Source organism: Adelges cooleyi, unplaced genomic scaffold, assembly GCF_023614345.1.
Source record: "Adelges cooleyi isolate 19-005CV unplaced genomic scaffold, UGA_ACOO_1.1 ACOO_flye_CR_arks_rails_tigmint_CR_PRNA_307, whole genome shotgun sequence".
NCBI lineage: Eukaryota > Metazoa > Arthropoda > Insecta > Hemiptera > Adelgidae > Adelges > Adelges cooleyi.
This window is the reverse complement of record NW_026095978.1, coordinates 3710538-3727518: the sequence shown is the minus strand read 5'-3', so window position 1 is coordinate 3727518 and position 16981 is coordinate 3710538. Positions and strand designations below refer to the sequence as shown.

Here is a 16981-nt window from a genome sequence, read left to right as displayed (position 1 = left end):
ATAAATTAGCATAGTGGTTCCAGAGGGGTAAATAACTTGAAAGCGATTTAATCACTTTTAATTGTTTATTTATAGTTTAAAATGTAAGTTTTCAAAGTATAAATACATGACATTTGTTATGATGTTATGGTAAAACCACAGATAAGAACAACTAGTAAATTTTCATTAAGCATACGTACGTAAATAAGCATGCCCTCAGTCGGTAATTACGAGTCTATAATACCAAATAAATTAAAAAGACATTTAGAAAAAAATTCATAGTCATGTTAGTAAAAAAGTTGCAATTTTTTTATGCGTTTATTGTCATCACAAAAAAAAAATCAACGTTCATAGAAAAACGTTTAAAAATATCTGGTAAATCTCTTTTATGTTCTTTAAAAACCTCCGAATTAATAACAAAGAAAAAAACACATACCAGTAGTTGGAGAAGAATTGATTTTTCCAGCTTGTAAAGAAACTGTTGATATCATGTTTGGTAAAGAATCAGCTGAACACATTTTAAACATTCCATTGTCAAATACTATTCGACGGAGAATTTAAACATTATACTATAAACCAAGTACAGTCAAAACTAAGCACAGTATATTCCAGCAAAGTAAGAAATTACCAAAGTAGAAATCACCACGTTTTAAATGATAAACATTATAAACTTGCCTCGCCTGTTATCGGTTGTTTTGGTGTACTGTCATAATATTTATTTACCAGGAGTGTGCATTCTCATTGGGATGGAAGCTCGTGCCCACAAACTCCCAGAGAATAAAAATAACTTAAGGAAATAAAAAAACCTAACCTGCTACTGCTTTAAAAGCGGTTAGCGACCTAACGAAACGAAACCTAAACTTCATATCCACCCTTCAAAATAAAAAAAATTGGCCTTTAGCTATAAAGTTAATTAAAACTAAGGTAAGTTTTTGATCCATTCATTCAGATTAGCTAATACCATTATTTTATCAGTACCAAACGGCGAACTGCTTTGATGTGAAACTTTTTCGAAATAAACTCTTTGGACTAAAATAATTAGTAATAATAAATAACTAATACGAGATGACTATTTAGAGACAAGAAAATGTATCATCTCTTATTAGTTGATCTTCTACATAAAGTTTCACTTCAATCGTATGTCATATGACACACTCTGCTGTTTTTTGAATAAAAAAAAAACGTTGGCACCCCATAAGTTTTTTAATTACTTGATTTATAAAAATATCAACCAAGTATGTAACGGGTAAGGGTATTGTATGTGGTCTATATTCAAGGAGTTTTTATAGGCAATATTAATTAAGAAAACAAAAGGTTTTTAATAAATTTCGACCATTTCAATTAATTTACCGGTTAATTTATGTAAGCTTCGAGGTATTATTTTAAATAAATTATTAAATATCCGTTTCCTACATAACTTATTAATTTTGTCGAAGAACTCGGTCTTTATATCTTTACAAAATTAAAATCGAACCATCCTAAGTAATCAAAATTTTGTCTGGCTTTTTTTGCCTAAAACGTAAAAAATCATACGGCGTGCAATCCCCTTAACAAACCCTGGCTTTCTCTTTATGATTTGTAGGTCTGTCATCGAATGCGCATTCAGCGATTCAAAACTGCTTCCGGGTGACCAGATTTTTCGAATAAACTACAGAGACGTCCAAAACACGGTGTTGGATTATGTCATTCAGCTGTTCAGATCTTGCACGGACACACCATCCCGTTACCGCGCATATCTTGGCCGTTTGTCAACCACCGTTGGATAACGTGAGATGTTGTTTGATTTTATCCCGGATAGAACAACTGTATAACGAAATGTGTTTATTATTTCACAGTAATACTTAACAACAAATAATAAACCGGATTTACGCATCATTTTTAATTTGTAAATAAAGAGAATTATTTAATTAGGGCGAGTTATGAACATTTTCGATTATTCAAATTTGATTGTGTAAAAATATTCGGTTGTGCTAACCTGTTTACTATGTACAATATAGAAATTAGACACCTCGTTTGTTTCTCAAACGTTATTCATGAAAAATTGTTTAATATTGTTAAAACAGTTTTTAATATTTATCTTTTATCTTGAAACTTAATTAGCAATATAAAACATTCCATTATATTTAAATGATTCTTGATTAAGACGAACCAAATAAAATAGGCTTAATAAAATTAATCTTAGTAATAAACAAAATTGTACCCAACCGTATTTGGGGGGTCTGAAATAATTGCTGCTTACAATGGCGGTTCTTACGGATTGAATGAGAATTATCCAGGAGAATAAGTTCTGACAAATTATCATTTCAGAACGAATCATTTAAAACAAACCGAAAACGATTTGACAAGACCTTGGTTTCATACGAATGATATGTATGTACCAACAAAATTTAAATAATACTTGAATTTTAAATAGTAACATAAAATGTTCTTATAAGTATAAATAATAAAATGAAATAAAGAAGTATTAGTTTTATTTATTATTAAAGTAGTATCAAACATTGTCTTACAAACTCGATGGTTGATTTTTCTGTCGAGATATGACTACTGTCAACTTTTAAAAAATATCATTAGATCCAATTAAGAATGTGCAGTTGTCCAAACCGCAGTGTGGTCATTGCGAAGAATTCATTCCGATCGCGGAAAAATAAATGAACATTTTTCTAAAAAAAGTGATGTCATAATCGCCAATATGGCCACACCGGATGAGCTAGAACACAGTATTAGTTCCAGTTTTCAGTATCTTTTCCTACCCTTATGTTCTATCCAAAAAAAAAATTATAAAAATATAAACTTTGTTTATTCATTTTTACACAAAAATGTCAAAAAGAATCTACATCAATAATGCCCGGTTAATGTACTTCTTTAATCACTACCATCTATGTTATTTTAAATTGTATTGTAAAACAATAATTTTTATTTTATAAATTATTCTAAGCGATTTTTTTAACTATTGCAATTATTTATAATAAATTAATTTATGCAAATTTTTTTCATTTATAAAATCTTTATTTATCAAATACAAGATGCCATTCTATAGGGCTTTGGAGGAAAAAGATTATAAAAATAATAGAAGTCAATTTCAAAGAGAACGGTTAGGAACAACATAATAATTCCTAGGAACTTTTAAAAAAACTGTAGAAACTGTACTGAACTTAAATGGGAGACAAATGTCCGACATTGATGATATGTATGTACAAATAAAATTTAAATAATACTTGAATTTTATGTAATAATTGCACTTTGACCGTATTAAATTTACAGGTTGTTACGCCAGAATCAGCTAATAAATAACAAGTATCTGAAAGGCAACAAATTACTATCGACAGACGATCAAGTCTAATCCCAACTAACCGTATCCACCACCTAATACTAACAAAATACAATTTTTTAACAAATGTTTGTACTCCATTAACCCTACAGATTCTCGTCGAAGCGTTTATAAGAAAACGACTTTTCCACTTTTAGTTATAAACAATTTCCAGAGACCCTCTTGACTGTGCTGGCTGTTTATTTAAATCAAATATTTTTCATCTAACCAGCTATGCTATTTGTATTACCCGTACCTGTGTGTAATGTCGGCCGTTTGTTGTTTGTAACGCCGCCGTTTCGAGTAAACGACTGTTGACTATCGCATTATAATAATTGTGTGGGAAAATATTATTAGACGAGAACACTACACGACAGTTTTATAATTATTTATTAAACTAATATCGGTGTAGGTAAACACTGAAATCTGTTCAAGCGATAACGTTTAAATCGAATGTTACACGACTCGTTTGACCGACGAGGAAGGGAAAATAATCATCAGAAAGGTATTTTATAAAATAACCAATAATTTTTTTTCGCGGCGCTGTTCGTTTCGCGTTTTACCCACAAGATTAAAATATATAATAATCGAACGGTCCTGTAGAAATATATACATCATTATAATATAATTAACGATAATATCAAAAATAATATATTATTATTATTATTATTAATATACCTATAAGCGGTGCAGTTAAACGATACGTTTTCGGTCGGTTTCCGTAGGTACGGGTGGGTGACTTGCGGTAGCTGCGCAGACGTGACATATGATAATGTTATTAATATTTTAAACAAAAAAATGATGTACATTTAACCATATAATTATATATGAATATAAGCATGATCAAATATATTATAAGCCGTTCCGAACGGAAAACCGTCGATCCGTTCATAACTGGTGTTGAAGTCTCCGGCGAGCGGCAATTCTTTTATCGAAACGCTCGTTTGTTCGTGCCGACTACCGATCGGGCAGTTTAGTAAAAAAAAAAAAAATAAATATACAAAATTATAATAAAAAGAAAACGACAACGACGTCAAATCGGTTAGGTTATTCATATTATATTTTATAAACAAAACGCACTTAATAGGATGAGAACCGAAAGAAGAGGGAAAAAATTCAAATCGTGTACTGAACGGTTACAAATTATGCAAATATCGCAGTCCTAAAACATTTTTCTTCTTATTAATAAATAGCTATTTTATTCGATTGAGGTAATACTGAAAAAAATTGTTTAGTTTTTTCCAACTATCATCAAGTTAGGTATTTGTTGAAAGGTCACACATACACACTGGTGGTACTTGATCAACACGATTTTATGGTAAATTATTTATCTTGTCTATGTACGCGACTCGTAGTTCAACATCTTTGTATACAATTTATAACATGTTTAAACGTAGGCACCCGTATCTATGATGAAATAGATACCACCTTCCACAGCACCTGATTATTTGTGAGCATATTTTAATACAGCTCTACTAAATGACCGTTTACAGTCGAAACCTTAATACTAATGAAAAAATAATAAATAAATGGATGTACTTGTGTGTTGTGTATATTAACGTTTTGGGGTAAGCGACCAGCATGTCCGGTTTCATCCCCTCTATTCGGCGGGGCACGTCCAAAACAAACATGGTCGACGGACAGACGTTTAGAGGTCCTCCGGGGGCCGCCAAAAAAGGGCGGGGTGCGCGAAAAATAAGGGAGGATAGTTGAGGCTAATACAAAGGGGAAAAAAACAACAACAATCCCCGTCGTCCCTAAACCATATGATATAACTTACAAGTTGTAACGTTTTACGCGCGTTTCTACTTTCTTACAGGAAAAATACTGTGAAACTTTATAAAAATTATCATGGCGATGAAAGTTTGTCGCGCGTGCATATTATGTATAAATAATAATTACAAACACGCTCGAGTGTTTCACCGGTCGCTGCTATACACACACAGGGAGGACGGTGGAAGCAACCGGTTTCGGGATACGGCAACAAGTTAATAGAAAATTTCCACTTAATTAACCCGGTAGCGCGTACACGGTAGTCGTACACAGAGCGGCGGTTACCGCCTACCTAACCGGGCGCGCACACACACAATGCCAACCACAATGCTACCCTTGATCGAAACGCAGCACACCCCCTGGCCGTCTTTTTTTCGAGTGTGTGCGTGTAGCGAAAACACTACTCTTAGTCCGCCGTACCGCAGCATTTAGTTCATTGTAAACCTCGCATAATGCCCGGGATTTTCTTCGACCGAATAACATACATTATTATTAAATCATATGTTGTTGTTGTTATAGTACTATAATATTCACCGGGGAACCCGTCGTCGTCTCGGTTCGTCCGTCAGTAGCCGTTTGGGCGGTGTCCGTTCAACATCATCATCGAAACACTTAAGCGACCACGCGAACATTTTACCGGCGTTAACGCACAAACCGGACCGCCGAAAGGACCGCGCGCCACCGCCGGTGAGTAGCCCGTTTAGATTTTAGCAGCTTTATATAGTTTAAGTGGCAATTTTTTCCCCAAAAACAAATTTTCGACACGGTATTCCGCCGACTGCCTATAGAGTTTTACATCAAGCAGCCCGACACAGCAGCAGTTCAAATACAGGTCGATTCGTTTTGCGTAAGACACAAGATATCTCAAATTATAATACATTTTGTAGTTTTTCATTTTTAAAAAAGCTCAATATTCGTTATTTTACAATATCTTGAAAATGACCCGGTATTTACTATTTACTTGTTTTCAAATTTTCGAGAGCGGTTTTAATTTTGTAAACAAAAATACCATAGACGGAAAATAGGCTCGCCGAGATGCTGGACGAAACCCGGTAGGATCTTTGTTTGGTAAGCACTTTTCGAGGCTGACTTTTCCTATGTACAATACAGTGTTCGCTATTGAACACATACAAAAAAAAAAAAACATACTTTTGGCACTTTTTATACATTTTCCTGAAAACGAAACTTTAGCCTATCTGCTTCTGATGGTACTAATCAGTTTAATTATACTTACCTCAATCATTTTATAGTAAACAACGCTTTCTCAGGTTTCCTTATGTCGAAAAGCAGCGAACTACCCGTCGTCGTGCATTCTTGCATTTTTAATAATCATCCTTCCTATACATTGTTGATATTAATAGGAAGTGGGATTTATACGTTTACCAGAAACAAACACCAAACCGGTAAAAAATAGTGATATTAATATTTCAAAATTTAATTGATGGGAAAAATGAACAATGTACGATTTAATATTTCCTTTAGAGTTGATACGGCGCTAAGCGCGTTTCATACAGAATCCATAAAAATTAAAAAATTTCCTCATATTTTATGCAAAATTTACTTTTGAAGTTGTATTTCCCTGCCGTTTTTTTTAGCCAGTGAATTAAAAATAATATAATATGATTGTTACATTAGTTATTACAATAAATAGATAATAAAAAATACCTAGGAAGATTTAAATATTATACAAAAAAAAACAAGGTGCCTATTTAATTAACTTTTTAAAAGTAGAACGGTTTGATAAATATTTTGTCTGTTTCATAACTAGTTTTGAGTAATTACTTTTAAAATGATTGAAGTTTAATATTTAGGACGTGAGGTGTAATGCGGATGAGCAATGGATGTAGATAAAAATATTACTTCACATCAACTTTCCCTCCGTCATACATTTTAAGCTTTATCCACCTTAACAATAATTATTCAAAACTGGTTATCAAATTTTCTGTTAACCATTCTTATTCTCAATTTAATAATTTAATATATACAATTCTTTTTAAAGTTTTAAAACTTCATTGCACTTGAAAAAATACTGAAAAAGATAATTAAATAATTGGTAATTTTTACAATATTACATCGATAAAAATGTTTTCAAAAAATAAACACATTTAAACAAGTACACATTTTGGGGTATTTTTGATACCGTTCAAGTTAAATCTTATAATCATCTTTACGGATATAAGGAATTTAATTGGTATACTATGTGCGAATCTAATTTTATAACATTCAGGAAATATCATAGAAACATTTTTGTCGATACTTAATTTTCTGTCAAACGATGATTAAATGATTACAATATCAAAATATTTCATTGCTAAGCGAGATGTTTTCTTAATGTTGTTTTTTTCTATAGGCTGATGGAAAATAGTTATTAAAGGGTTTATCAAAGGGAAACTAAACGCGTGGAAGAATAAATCATCCACAGGAATAACGATAGAATAATTCATTCTCTTTTTTTATTGATTTTAAATTAACAACTTCGGCTGCTGGGGCTATTAGTTCATTGGGTTAGAACGTGTCTCAATCTAAAATCCTCTTCACATGTCTCGCAAATGGGAGGATCAGTTAGATAATAGATAGCAATATTGTTACAATTAATTATAAGCCGGCGTTCTGTAAAAAAAACACAATGATAGCATTATTATTTGGAAACCGACCTATAAGTTGTGTTGTTATAGACGATACCATTGCACATTATTTTTACCGAAAAACAATTCATTTAATTGAAATAAAAAAACGCTTTTTATTTTCCATTATCCTAACCGGATTCCCACTTCATTTTTTTTTTGTCATTATTTGAAACTACACGCCAATTCAACTAACATTTAATCATATTTTAAATTCATAAGAGGCAATTGTGCTCTAACCTAACCTAACCTTTAGATATATTATAATAGTCAGTCTCACAATTTTGTCACAGCATTTTTGACCACTAAAATTGCTTTTACTCATAGAAAAAATATTTATATTAAAAATCATTCCCTGAAGCTTATACAAATTAACTTGTAATTAAAGTTACATGACCAAAACCTAACCAATTTTTCTTTAATGTTGCCTACATAAATCAACTTGAGAACCGCTAGTTTTCAATCCCCTTGACAAAAAATTATCGGTAAGCTAATTTAAAATGTATTTCAAATAATTAGGACTTATAATCTATTTTTTAGGCCTTTGGGACTTTCGACCATTATTTCCTTTAGGAACTGACTGGTTTTTTCCACAAGAGTTGGGTACTCTTGTTGTATATGTAGACAGTAATCTTTTAACCTTCATTATAAACATTATGTTAAACCTATCTTCAGATTAATTTTCACCTCTTAAATCCTATAACTGCATTTAAAAAATAAAACAATCAGCTTCCAATCTCCCCAGGGGTTTGGAAGTTTTGAGGATTTAGGTTTCAGGGCATGTATTGGATTTTGCAATATTTCTATTTTTTTAAGAGACAAATTATTTGGGTCAATAAAAAATATGTGTCTTAAGATCTCTTAGCGTTAATTCACCTATCTGAGATACAAAATCCAGCTAGACATTTAAATTCCAAATAATATTTTTAGAAAATAGCCTACGCTTTTCGATCCTGTGAGTTTAATTTTTTTTATGTATTAAGTGCATATACAATTTTCTCGGCGGTTAATATGTTCATAAGCGATATTTCAAGAGCAACCATAGCGTAATAATAATTCAATATACTAGGTCGACATTTCGGTGCCGTATGCGAGAAACAACATAATATAATTTACACTAGGTACTCGATGTATGTGTTAACCGACATCCGAGACACGAACGCGATGAAAAAAAAAAAAAATTGAACAAACAAAATACTACTTACACTAGGCCTATTCGCCGGGCGCATATGTTATTCGAAGAAGAAATGTAACAGTTATATTTTTTGTTCACAATTTTGCCCTATTCCGCGTTTAGACAACAGACGCAGCCGAGTCTCGTCACGCGGTAAGAGTGAAAACACTTGTTTTTTTTTTTTTTTTATTTGTTTTTGTAGCATGTATGACTCGAAAACTGATTTCACACGATAAAATATTTCCTCATGTATAATATATAATATACATGTTTGCCGCGTAACTATTTTCTCGCTTGAGCCGTTCTTTATTTGCAAAACGACGACATGTAAAAAAAAAAAAAAAAATATCAATATTATTTAACACATACTTAGAGCATTGATATTTTTTCTCATAACCGAAACAACGATTCCGAAGGCAGAATAATCGTTTTATTGGTACGTTATTTGACGGTTTAACACGATTCCGGCACATGAGCCGCGTGTGCCCCGCCGCCGCATGTTTACACTGTTTTTCGTGAACGTCAGATATTAAAAAATGTATGATAAACGCCAGCCAGTACCGGTGCGCAAACAGTGTAAGATAATATTATTATACCGGGGGAATCGTCGCCAACCGCGTTTTATCGACGCGACATTATTAATATTATATAATTATTATTATTGTAATTTTGTTGTCGTTTTTTTTTTCCCCCAACGAATTTACAATATTTCTCCGCTATCGTTTTTTGCGAATTTTCACAACAAAAAAAAATTCAATTCAACAGGTTTTCCGCGCCTACGCCGCCGACAATGTCTGCCGTCCAACAGTCGGCGAGCCACGCCAACGACGGTTCGAAAGTGCAACGCGGCGGCGACGACAATCAACGGCGAAGACCGGTGTTCCAATTCAGCGTCGATTACATTTTGAATAAAGCCGGGAACGCCGCCGAAACCGATGCCGCCGAACAGCAGCACCACTCGCACCGTTACGACTGGCTGTTGTGCACCAGATTCAAACCGCCCAAGCTCGACAGTGAGTACCTCTCTCTCTGCCTACTTAGCTTCATCGGGGTTGCGCCGAGGGCTTGTTATAACAAATAACGCGTTTTAAGATTTGATTCGTCGAGAATTCATTTTGTCAACAAAACAAAAATTGCAATTTTGTATAGTTTTCTTTTTCGACGACTTTGGCTGTGTTTAAGCCGTTTTACACAATGTTCAATTTTTTGTAATTTTCGTTTATCATCTCCCGGAGCGCTTGTCAATTTTCCAAATTTCAATCGCGAAACGTATACATTTAATCATTTTTTTAACATTTTCACTGATCAATACAATCAGTTTTGAACGGTTAGGTAGCGCAGTGCGGTACAGAAATGCGCGCAAATAAAAATAATAGGTACTACAATTCGCCCGTCGTCCAGCTCTAAATTTTAAACTCTAATAACTTTAAAAGTGATTGTTCAAAAGTGGTCAAAGACAAGTTATTCTTTATTTAAAAAGTTAATACAATTTTATGAGTTTCAAAAACAGATAGATCTAGCTCTGAAAAATACTAAAAAAAAAGGAAATATTTAGTAACTTTATAATATAGTAAAATAACATAAACAAAAATTTTTTTAAATAGAAACACAAAGTTAAAATTATTCAGAAATTGTTGTACCTCATAAATACTTTATTTGGCCAAAAATTAAAAATATTCAACCTTTCTCCTTCAAAAATCAAAAAACTTTTTTTTAAAAAAAATAGTCTAATTAGTACCAAATTTTTATTGAAAAATAAAGGAGAACATTATTTATTATATTCTGAAGCGGGGCTGTGTTTTGTTAGATAAAATACTTTTTATAAATTATTGAAGTTTTTTCAATATTCTATTATAAAATAAAATCTTTATTATATTAATTTTAATTAATAAAAAAAGTAATAAAATATACATTCGAGGTATGGTTTTTAAAGATAACTTATAAAAGTCAAATAGCAACCTATATATTTAAATACCGGAAGACGAATTGTGTATTAGACCTACATATTATAATTATGTTTCCCTAAATGAAATGTAATGAAAATAATAACAGGTATTATTTATTTTTTCTACGATTTTGGTCAGAAATCCGTTTCTGGCCAGCAGATATTGTATACGGTTTCACTGAGAACCCATAACTGTTTTTTGAACTTTTTCAATTTGGTCTATTTTCAGTTGAATAATAATTTTTTTTAGTGTTTTAAAAATCTATAACCGTCGTCACTGCTGTTACAGGAACGAAAAAGAAAGACGGACAGCAAAAGCAGAAACGTAGGCCAGGCCGCAATCCAAGGATACCTTTTACCACGGACCAAGTGGCCACTTTGGAACGCGAATTTCGACAAAACGCTTACTTGGGAGGCGCCAACGACGTACAGAGGCTGTCCGAGCGATTGCGACTATCAGAAAGTAGAGTGAGTAATCCAATGGTCATTTGTTTTTGCTAAATATTTGAACCAACATGGGCCGTGGGAAGGATAAGAGAGGGGAGATAGTCTTCCCTAGTTAGATAGTTTTCCTTAAAGGAAAAGACAACGGGAATATTTTCCTACAAAATTGCTATTTTTCTAAAACATTGAAACCGTTCCAGATGGGAGAAAACATAACCTAATTTGAGCAATGAATTAAGAAATTCAAAAATACCAACAGTTTCGGCAACGAACCATAATGTTGATATAAACTAACATTGTCACAAAACCAAATTAAAGCTAAGAGATCTATGCACGTTATAAAACCACTAGTAATGTCAGATCTTAAATCCGTGAGTCTAGTTGCAAACATTAAAATATATGTTTAATGTTAAATGAACGTCCATTTCTACGTTCCTTAGCCAAATGTTGCATAGTGATATCCAAAATAAACATTTAAATGTATGTAGAAAAATCATCAATAAGAAAATAAATTGATTTCAGTTAAATATAACTCTATTGATTAGTAACGTAAAGTAGTAACAAACTATAGAATTTAATTTATAAACATTAAGTGGTTCGAGTCATGGCTCAAAACTCAATTTAAATACTTCTTATTATCTTAAAACGATATAGTCAATATTTTGTCAATCCGACTATTATTAATTTTGCCTAATTTTTTTTTTACATGTTCTTAAGAATTTATCCGTCAAATGTCTAAATTAATGTCTTAATTAATAGCGACAATTTATATCAGGTCGAATTAGCGAGAATTATATAATTTTACAAGAAAACCAAATAAAAATTATATTTTCTATTATAATTTTTTATAGGTCGTTTTTGTTAGGTTATTTCATTTTTATACAATTGTTGAAAAAATATAAAACAAACAGCAAAAAATAAGTTGCTATTGACAAATAGGCATGTAAATGTAAATGTTCCTAAATAATGGCAAATGGGAGCATATGAACAATCGCTACACACACAACAACTATAGCATCAGTTTTTAGTATGTCAATGAGACAATAATAGTAATATTCACTCTAAAATATGAATTTATCATATTGTATTGTATAATTTATTTTCTAATATTTTTAAAATAAAAAAACACATTATAAATAATACATCAACTATTTGTACATTAATCACAACTAAATCAGTGTTTATTAAACCAAGTGTTTATTTATTTAATAATATTATGGTTCGCACAATATCCATATCATAGCATAAGTGCAATCTGTTTGTACTCAGCTAGAATCATAACTACTACCAAAATAATATTATATACCTGAAAGATAGCACCGACTATTATTTTATAATTCTCGAAATATTAAAGTATATAAGTTGCTTTTAAAAGTCCAAATCTAGATAAAAGTAGAATAGTAAACCTAAACAATATTAAAATCACATAATAATGATGCTTATATGACTAATTTATAGAGTATTTAAAAGTCAAAATAAATTATTTGTCAAAAATAAAACAATGGATTTTAGTATCAAGCAAAGTTGAATTTAAGTATCAAGTATTTAATAGGTATTAATATCGTGTTTAACATCGATTGCGACAGACCAGGCAAAGTGGTGATACATTTGTTTTGTTTAAATGTGTAAATTCTAAACAATTTTGTTATTAAAAAAATATGAAAACGGTTACTTTAATACTTTAGAAAAGTATGTCAATGCTATTTAAAAACATATAACTTTTATTGAAGGCTCTATTAAAGGGTTACACATAGTTATTACATATTATATTTTAACAGCTTGTGTACGAGTCCGCAACAACCGGGATACATTTGTATGTATCTAAGGTGGCTAGTAAACATATCAAGTTTCTGGCTAATATTTTAGTGTTTTCATAATATCTGGCCCAAAACAATTCATAGAGAATTTGGTCCCTTAAATTATTGAATTTATTATTCATTTCTATTTTGAACGTTGTGAATACAACATACATGCTCCCATCCCCAACCCTCATCTCTTATCCCCTATCTCCTTCCTTTATCTCTTATCTCTCTTATCAGATAAATCGTCTGTTATTTTTCGTTATGATAACCGGTGTCGGTGTCGATTTTTCCGGTTGTGTTCCATACATAGATATATATACTAAACTAGATTGCTAACTGTACATGCCACCAATAGAGAAGATTGAAGCAGCCACTTTCCACCATCTTGGTGGGAATTAGAACCTTATCACGCGATATATGTTACGAATAATATATGTTTATAACAATCACTTATATATATAATATTGATATAATAATATATACAGATATATATTATATGCATTGATAACACACATAAATTCACCAGAATGCGGACCGTCGGCTTCAATTTTATCGCTAGCTAGCAATCTAGTTTATTATATATATGTGTGGTTCCAAAGTAAAACCATATCTCTTATCGCTTTCTCTTATCTCTTATCTCGCTCATCTTATCAGATAAAACAGCTGATTTTTTCGTTATGATAAGCGGTGTCGATTTTTCCGTTTATGTGCCAAAGCAAAGACACAAAAATGTCAAAAGTCATATGCCATATTGTTATTTTATCTACACAGTTAATTGGATGCAACAGTATGTTTTGAGAAATTTTATTTATACCTATCATATATTTTTTTTATCAGTCGAATTTTACAGATTGAAAAATTTTCTATTGTCAATTTTAAGTATAGCCGAGTTGGTAAAATTAAATAATATAAAGAACATATTTACATGTCTATTTGAAAAAAACCTAACGACCGACTGAAAGTTAAGATAGGCCAAACAATTTAACTCAATAGCAATGCCATTAATAATAATTTCAATAATTATGCGTATTTATTGTATTCGAGAATTAAAATTGTATTCTCTAAATATCATCTAAATCTCAATGTGTCTGACCGATTTTTGATAAACTCAAAGATGTCCTTATGTTTATTCTGTGGATTGATAATTTATCGTTTTTTTAACGGTTTACAGATAAAGATATGGTTCCAAAACCGTCGTGCTCGGGAACGCCGGGATCATCACAATGGACACACCACAACACCGGCCACGACAAACGATAACGCCCATTGTCAATTCCTTCAAACGTCTACCACATCTGCGTTTAGACCCTTGAGCCGTTTAACGTGAAACGACTTTTGTAAAAAAAAATAATAATTGTTCAAAACTGTGAATACCAAAAAAAAAACTTTTTTTCCAATGTTAAGTGTTGAACTTGTGTGTGTTGTGTAAATAATAATTTTTAAATCTTATTTATAAATAAAAAAAAAAAACATGTAATTTTTTTTTAATGTACACAATTTTTGTTCCGATTTTTATTGATAGGTTTCTTCGGTCGAAACGATATTGTCTAGTAAACCTGTTTACCGGACATTCCTTCGATTTAAAGCTGTACTTTTTAAAATTTGATAATTTTCCCGTTAATACACAATTGGTAAAACCGATTTTATACATAAACGTTTTCACACAGCAGCCGCTTTTAACTGTCTCTTGCGCACGTTAAACGCCATGATGATCCACACAAAGTTCATCACTGCAAAAATCGTTTGTCCGGTTAGGTTAGGTTATACTAGACTTGGTCACTTGAACAGATTTGTATGAAGTGGCATGGATTGTGAGAGAGAAGAGTGCCTGAGTGAGTAGAGATAATAAAGGAGGAGAGAGGAGCTTGATAGAGGCATGTGCTTACATTGGTAGAGTAACCAATTTAAGTACGTTGTGATCAAACCGTGGAAAAGTACAAACTTCATATCCATGGTGTTGAACTTAACCTAACGTGCCAGAAAGGTGCGGCTGGTCTGGGGTAGGTAATAAAGGAAGCGTATAAATGTAAGTAGAAGAAATTGTTTAAGACGGGGTCTGGCAGAATGGTGTATTTCCAAACAGGTCTTACCCTCAGCTAGTTAGTAATATTATACAACAATCGATAGTGAACAATATTTTTAAATGATACAATTTTCAAATTCTTTATAAAAAAACCAGTACAGTGGGGTCGGGCCATAGTGGGGACGGGGAGGTCACAGGTTTATAGGAATTTTTAAATCTGAAAGTGATAAAATCACTTTCGAAAAAACGCTTCGATGCAAATCGGTAGTTAGTATTTTCAAGGCAGTACAATCTAAACCAAGCACAGTGTAAGCTAGCGAAGTTAGAAAGTATTAAATTGAATCGGCCATTTCAAAAACGACTTAGGTCACCGATTTTTCAAAACTGTCTTTTTATCAAATGTAATAATTATATACTTAGCTACGTATTCTGTGTGAAAACTCAATTTGTCAGACTCATATTTAATACAAATGTTGAGTACAAGAAATTTGAATCACTGCAAAATATATTTATGAAGTTTCTTGTGGCTAGTGTAATATTTCAAATTTGTGACTTGTGTCGTTTTTTAAATGACCGATAAAATTACAAAATAGAAGCATCAAAGCGTTTATTTGAAAGCGATTTTATTCAATTTTGTCACTTTTATTTATAATAATTCTTGTAGACCTGTGACCTCTCCGTTTCCTCATTGCTTTGATTACATTATGCCAATACTCTACTGTACTAGGTCTCTCGGATAAAATCACTTAAAAACCCCGAAAAACAAAAAAACTTGTACCCCCCCTAGGGGGGCGGGAAATGGGTATATTTTGTATTTGACAAAACTGACGTGCGCGGGCATACCAAATAAATATTTCTTATACATTTCAACTCGATCCGACTTTTTTTCTCGATACTATAGCCAGTAAAAGTTTTAACTTAAAAACTCGTACGGTTTTTTTTTTGTTTTTCCAACTTTCGTCTGTGAAGACTTAAACTTTTTCAACTTTTACCCCCCCCCCCCCCCCCAAAGTACAAACTAGACAAAATTTGTGATTTATAGAGTTGCTATTCGAAGGAATTGGTCTAGTGTTAAAAAAGTTACAGTGTATACAGCGAAAAAAAAAGCCCACATCAGAGTAAAACCAATACCTTCTCGCTTTGCATCGAAGCTAAAAAGGTTATTTTACTTAATTTTAATTATGTCCTTAAAATGTAATAAGGGGATTAGGTATAGTCGGTCTTTTTTTTGACGTTATAGACCAAAAAGCCAGACAAAATGTCGACTACTTAGGATGGTTCGATATCAATTCTGTAAAGACATACGAGTTCTTTAAAAACTTTTCTGTTATGAAACAAACATTTATAATTTTTTGTTTTTTTATGTGAACAAATTCGGTGTAAACCTAATTGCAAAATTAATTTTTTTAATTACAAGAAACTGAAATTTTTAAACAAAAATCGTCTTTCAACATAATATAGTCGAGTAACCAAAGAACTCGAATCTCCTTACAAAATTGAAATAATTGGACTACCACCTTATACATTTGAAATTTTGTCTGGCTTTTTGGTCTAAAATAAACCAAAATAGCTTTAACTCATAGAAAAAATTATTAAAATTACAAATAATACCTTGAAGAAGCTTATACAAATAAATCGGTAAATTAATTGGCATGGTGGACATTTATTAAAACAGTTTTTTTCTTAAATATTGCCTACACAAAACTCCTTAGAAATAGACTAGGTACGATAAAGGAACAAAATTACTACGTTTATGTGAAGCGATCAAAGTGATTTCACTTTTTTTGTTAATCATTTAAGGAGAGGTTTGAGTAAGGTAAGGTCAGGAATTACATAGGACTATACCCGTGGACTTACGTTCATAGCACCAACCAATACTGTAAGCTATCCAGTCGTCCGTTTGGATGTCG

The 16981-nt window shown here is 31.8% G+C and overlaps 1 protein-coding gene across 1 annotated transcript; it reads left to right on the top strand.

Annotated features, from left to right (window-relative positions):
- The first annotated feature begins 5648 nt into the window (after window positions 1-5648).
- LOC126839645 (homeobox protein ceh-5-like) lies at window positions 5649-14461 on the top strand. The gene is made up of 4 exons (XM_050575051.1): window positions 5649-5746; window positions 9623-9870; window positions 11092-11270; window positions 14220-14461. The coding sequence occupies exons 2-4, from the start codon at window positions 9648-9650 to the stop codon at window positions 14373-14375; spliced, it is 558 nt and encodes a 185-aa protein (XP_050431008.1). The 5' UTR covers window positions 5649-5746; window positions 9623-9647; the 3' UTR covers window positions 14376-14461.
- The last annotated feature ends 2520 nt before the right edge of the window (window positions 14462-16981 follow it).

Bases quoted from the DNA above. Each gene is read 5' to 3' on its own strand.
- LOC126839645 (XM_050575051.1), top strand. From the start codon at position 9,648: ATGTCTGCCGTCCAACAGTCGGCGAGCCACGCCAACGACGGTTCGAAA. The intron at 9,871-11,091 runs GTGAGTACCTCT...CTGCTGTTACAG, and splicing joins CAAACCGCCCAAGCTCGACA to GAACGAAAAAGAAAGACGGA. The intron at 11,271-14,219 runs GTGAGTAATCCA...AACGGTTTACAG, and splicing joins TGCGACTATCAGAAAGTAGA to ATAAAGATATGGTTCCAAAA.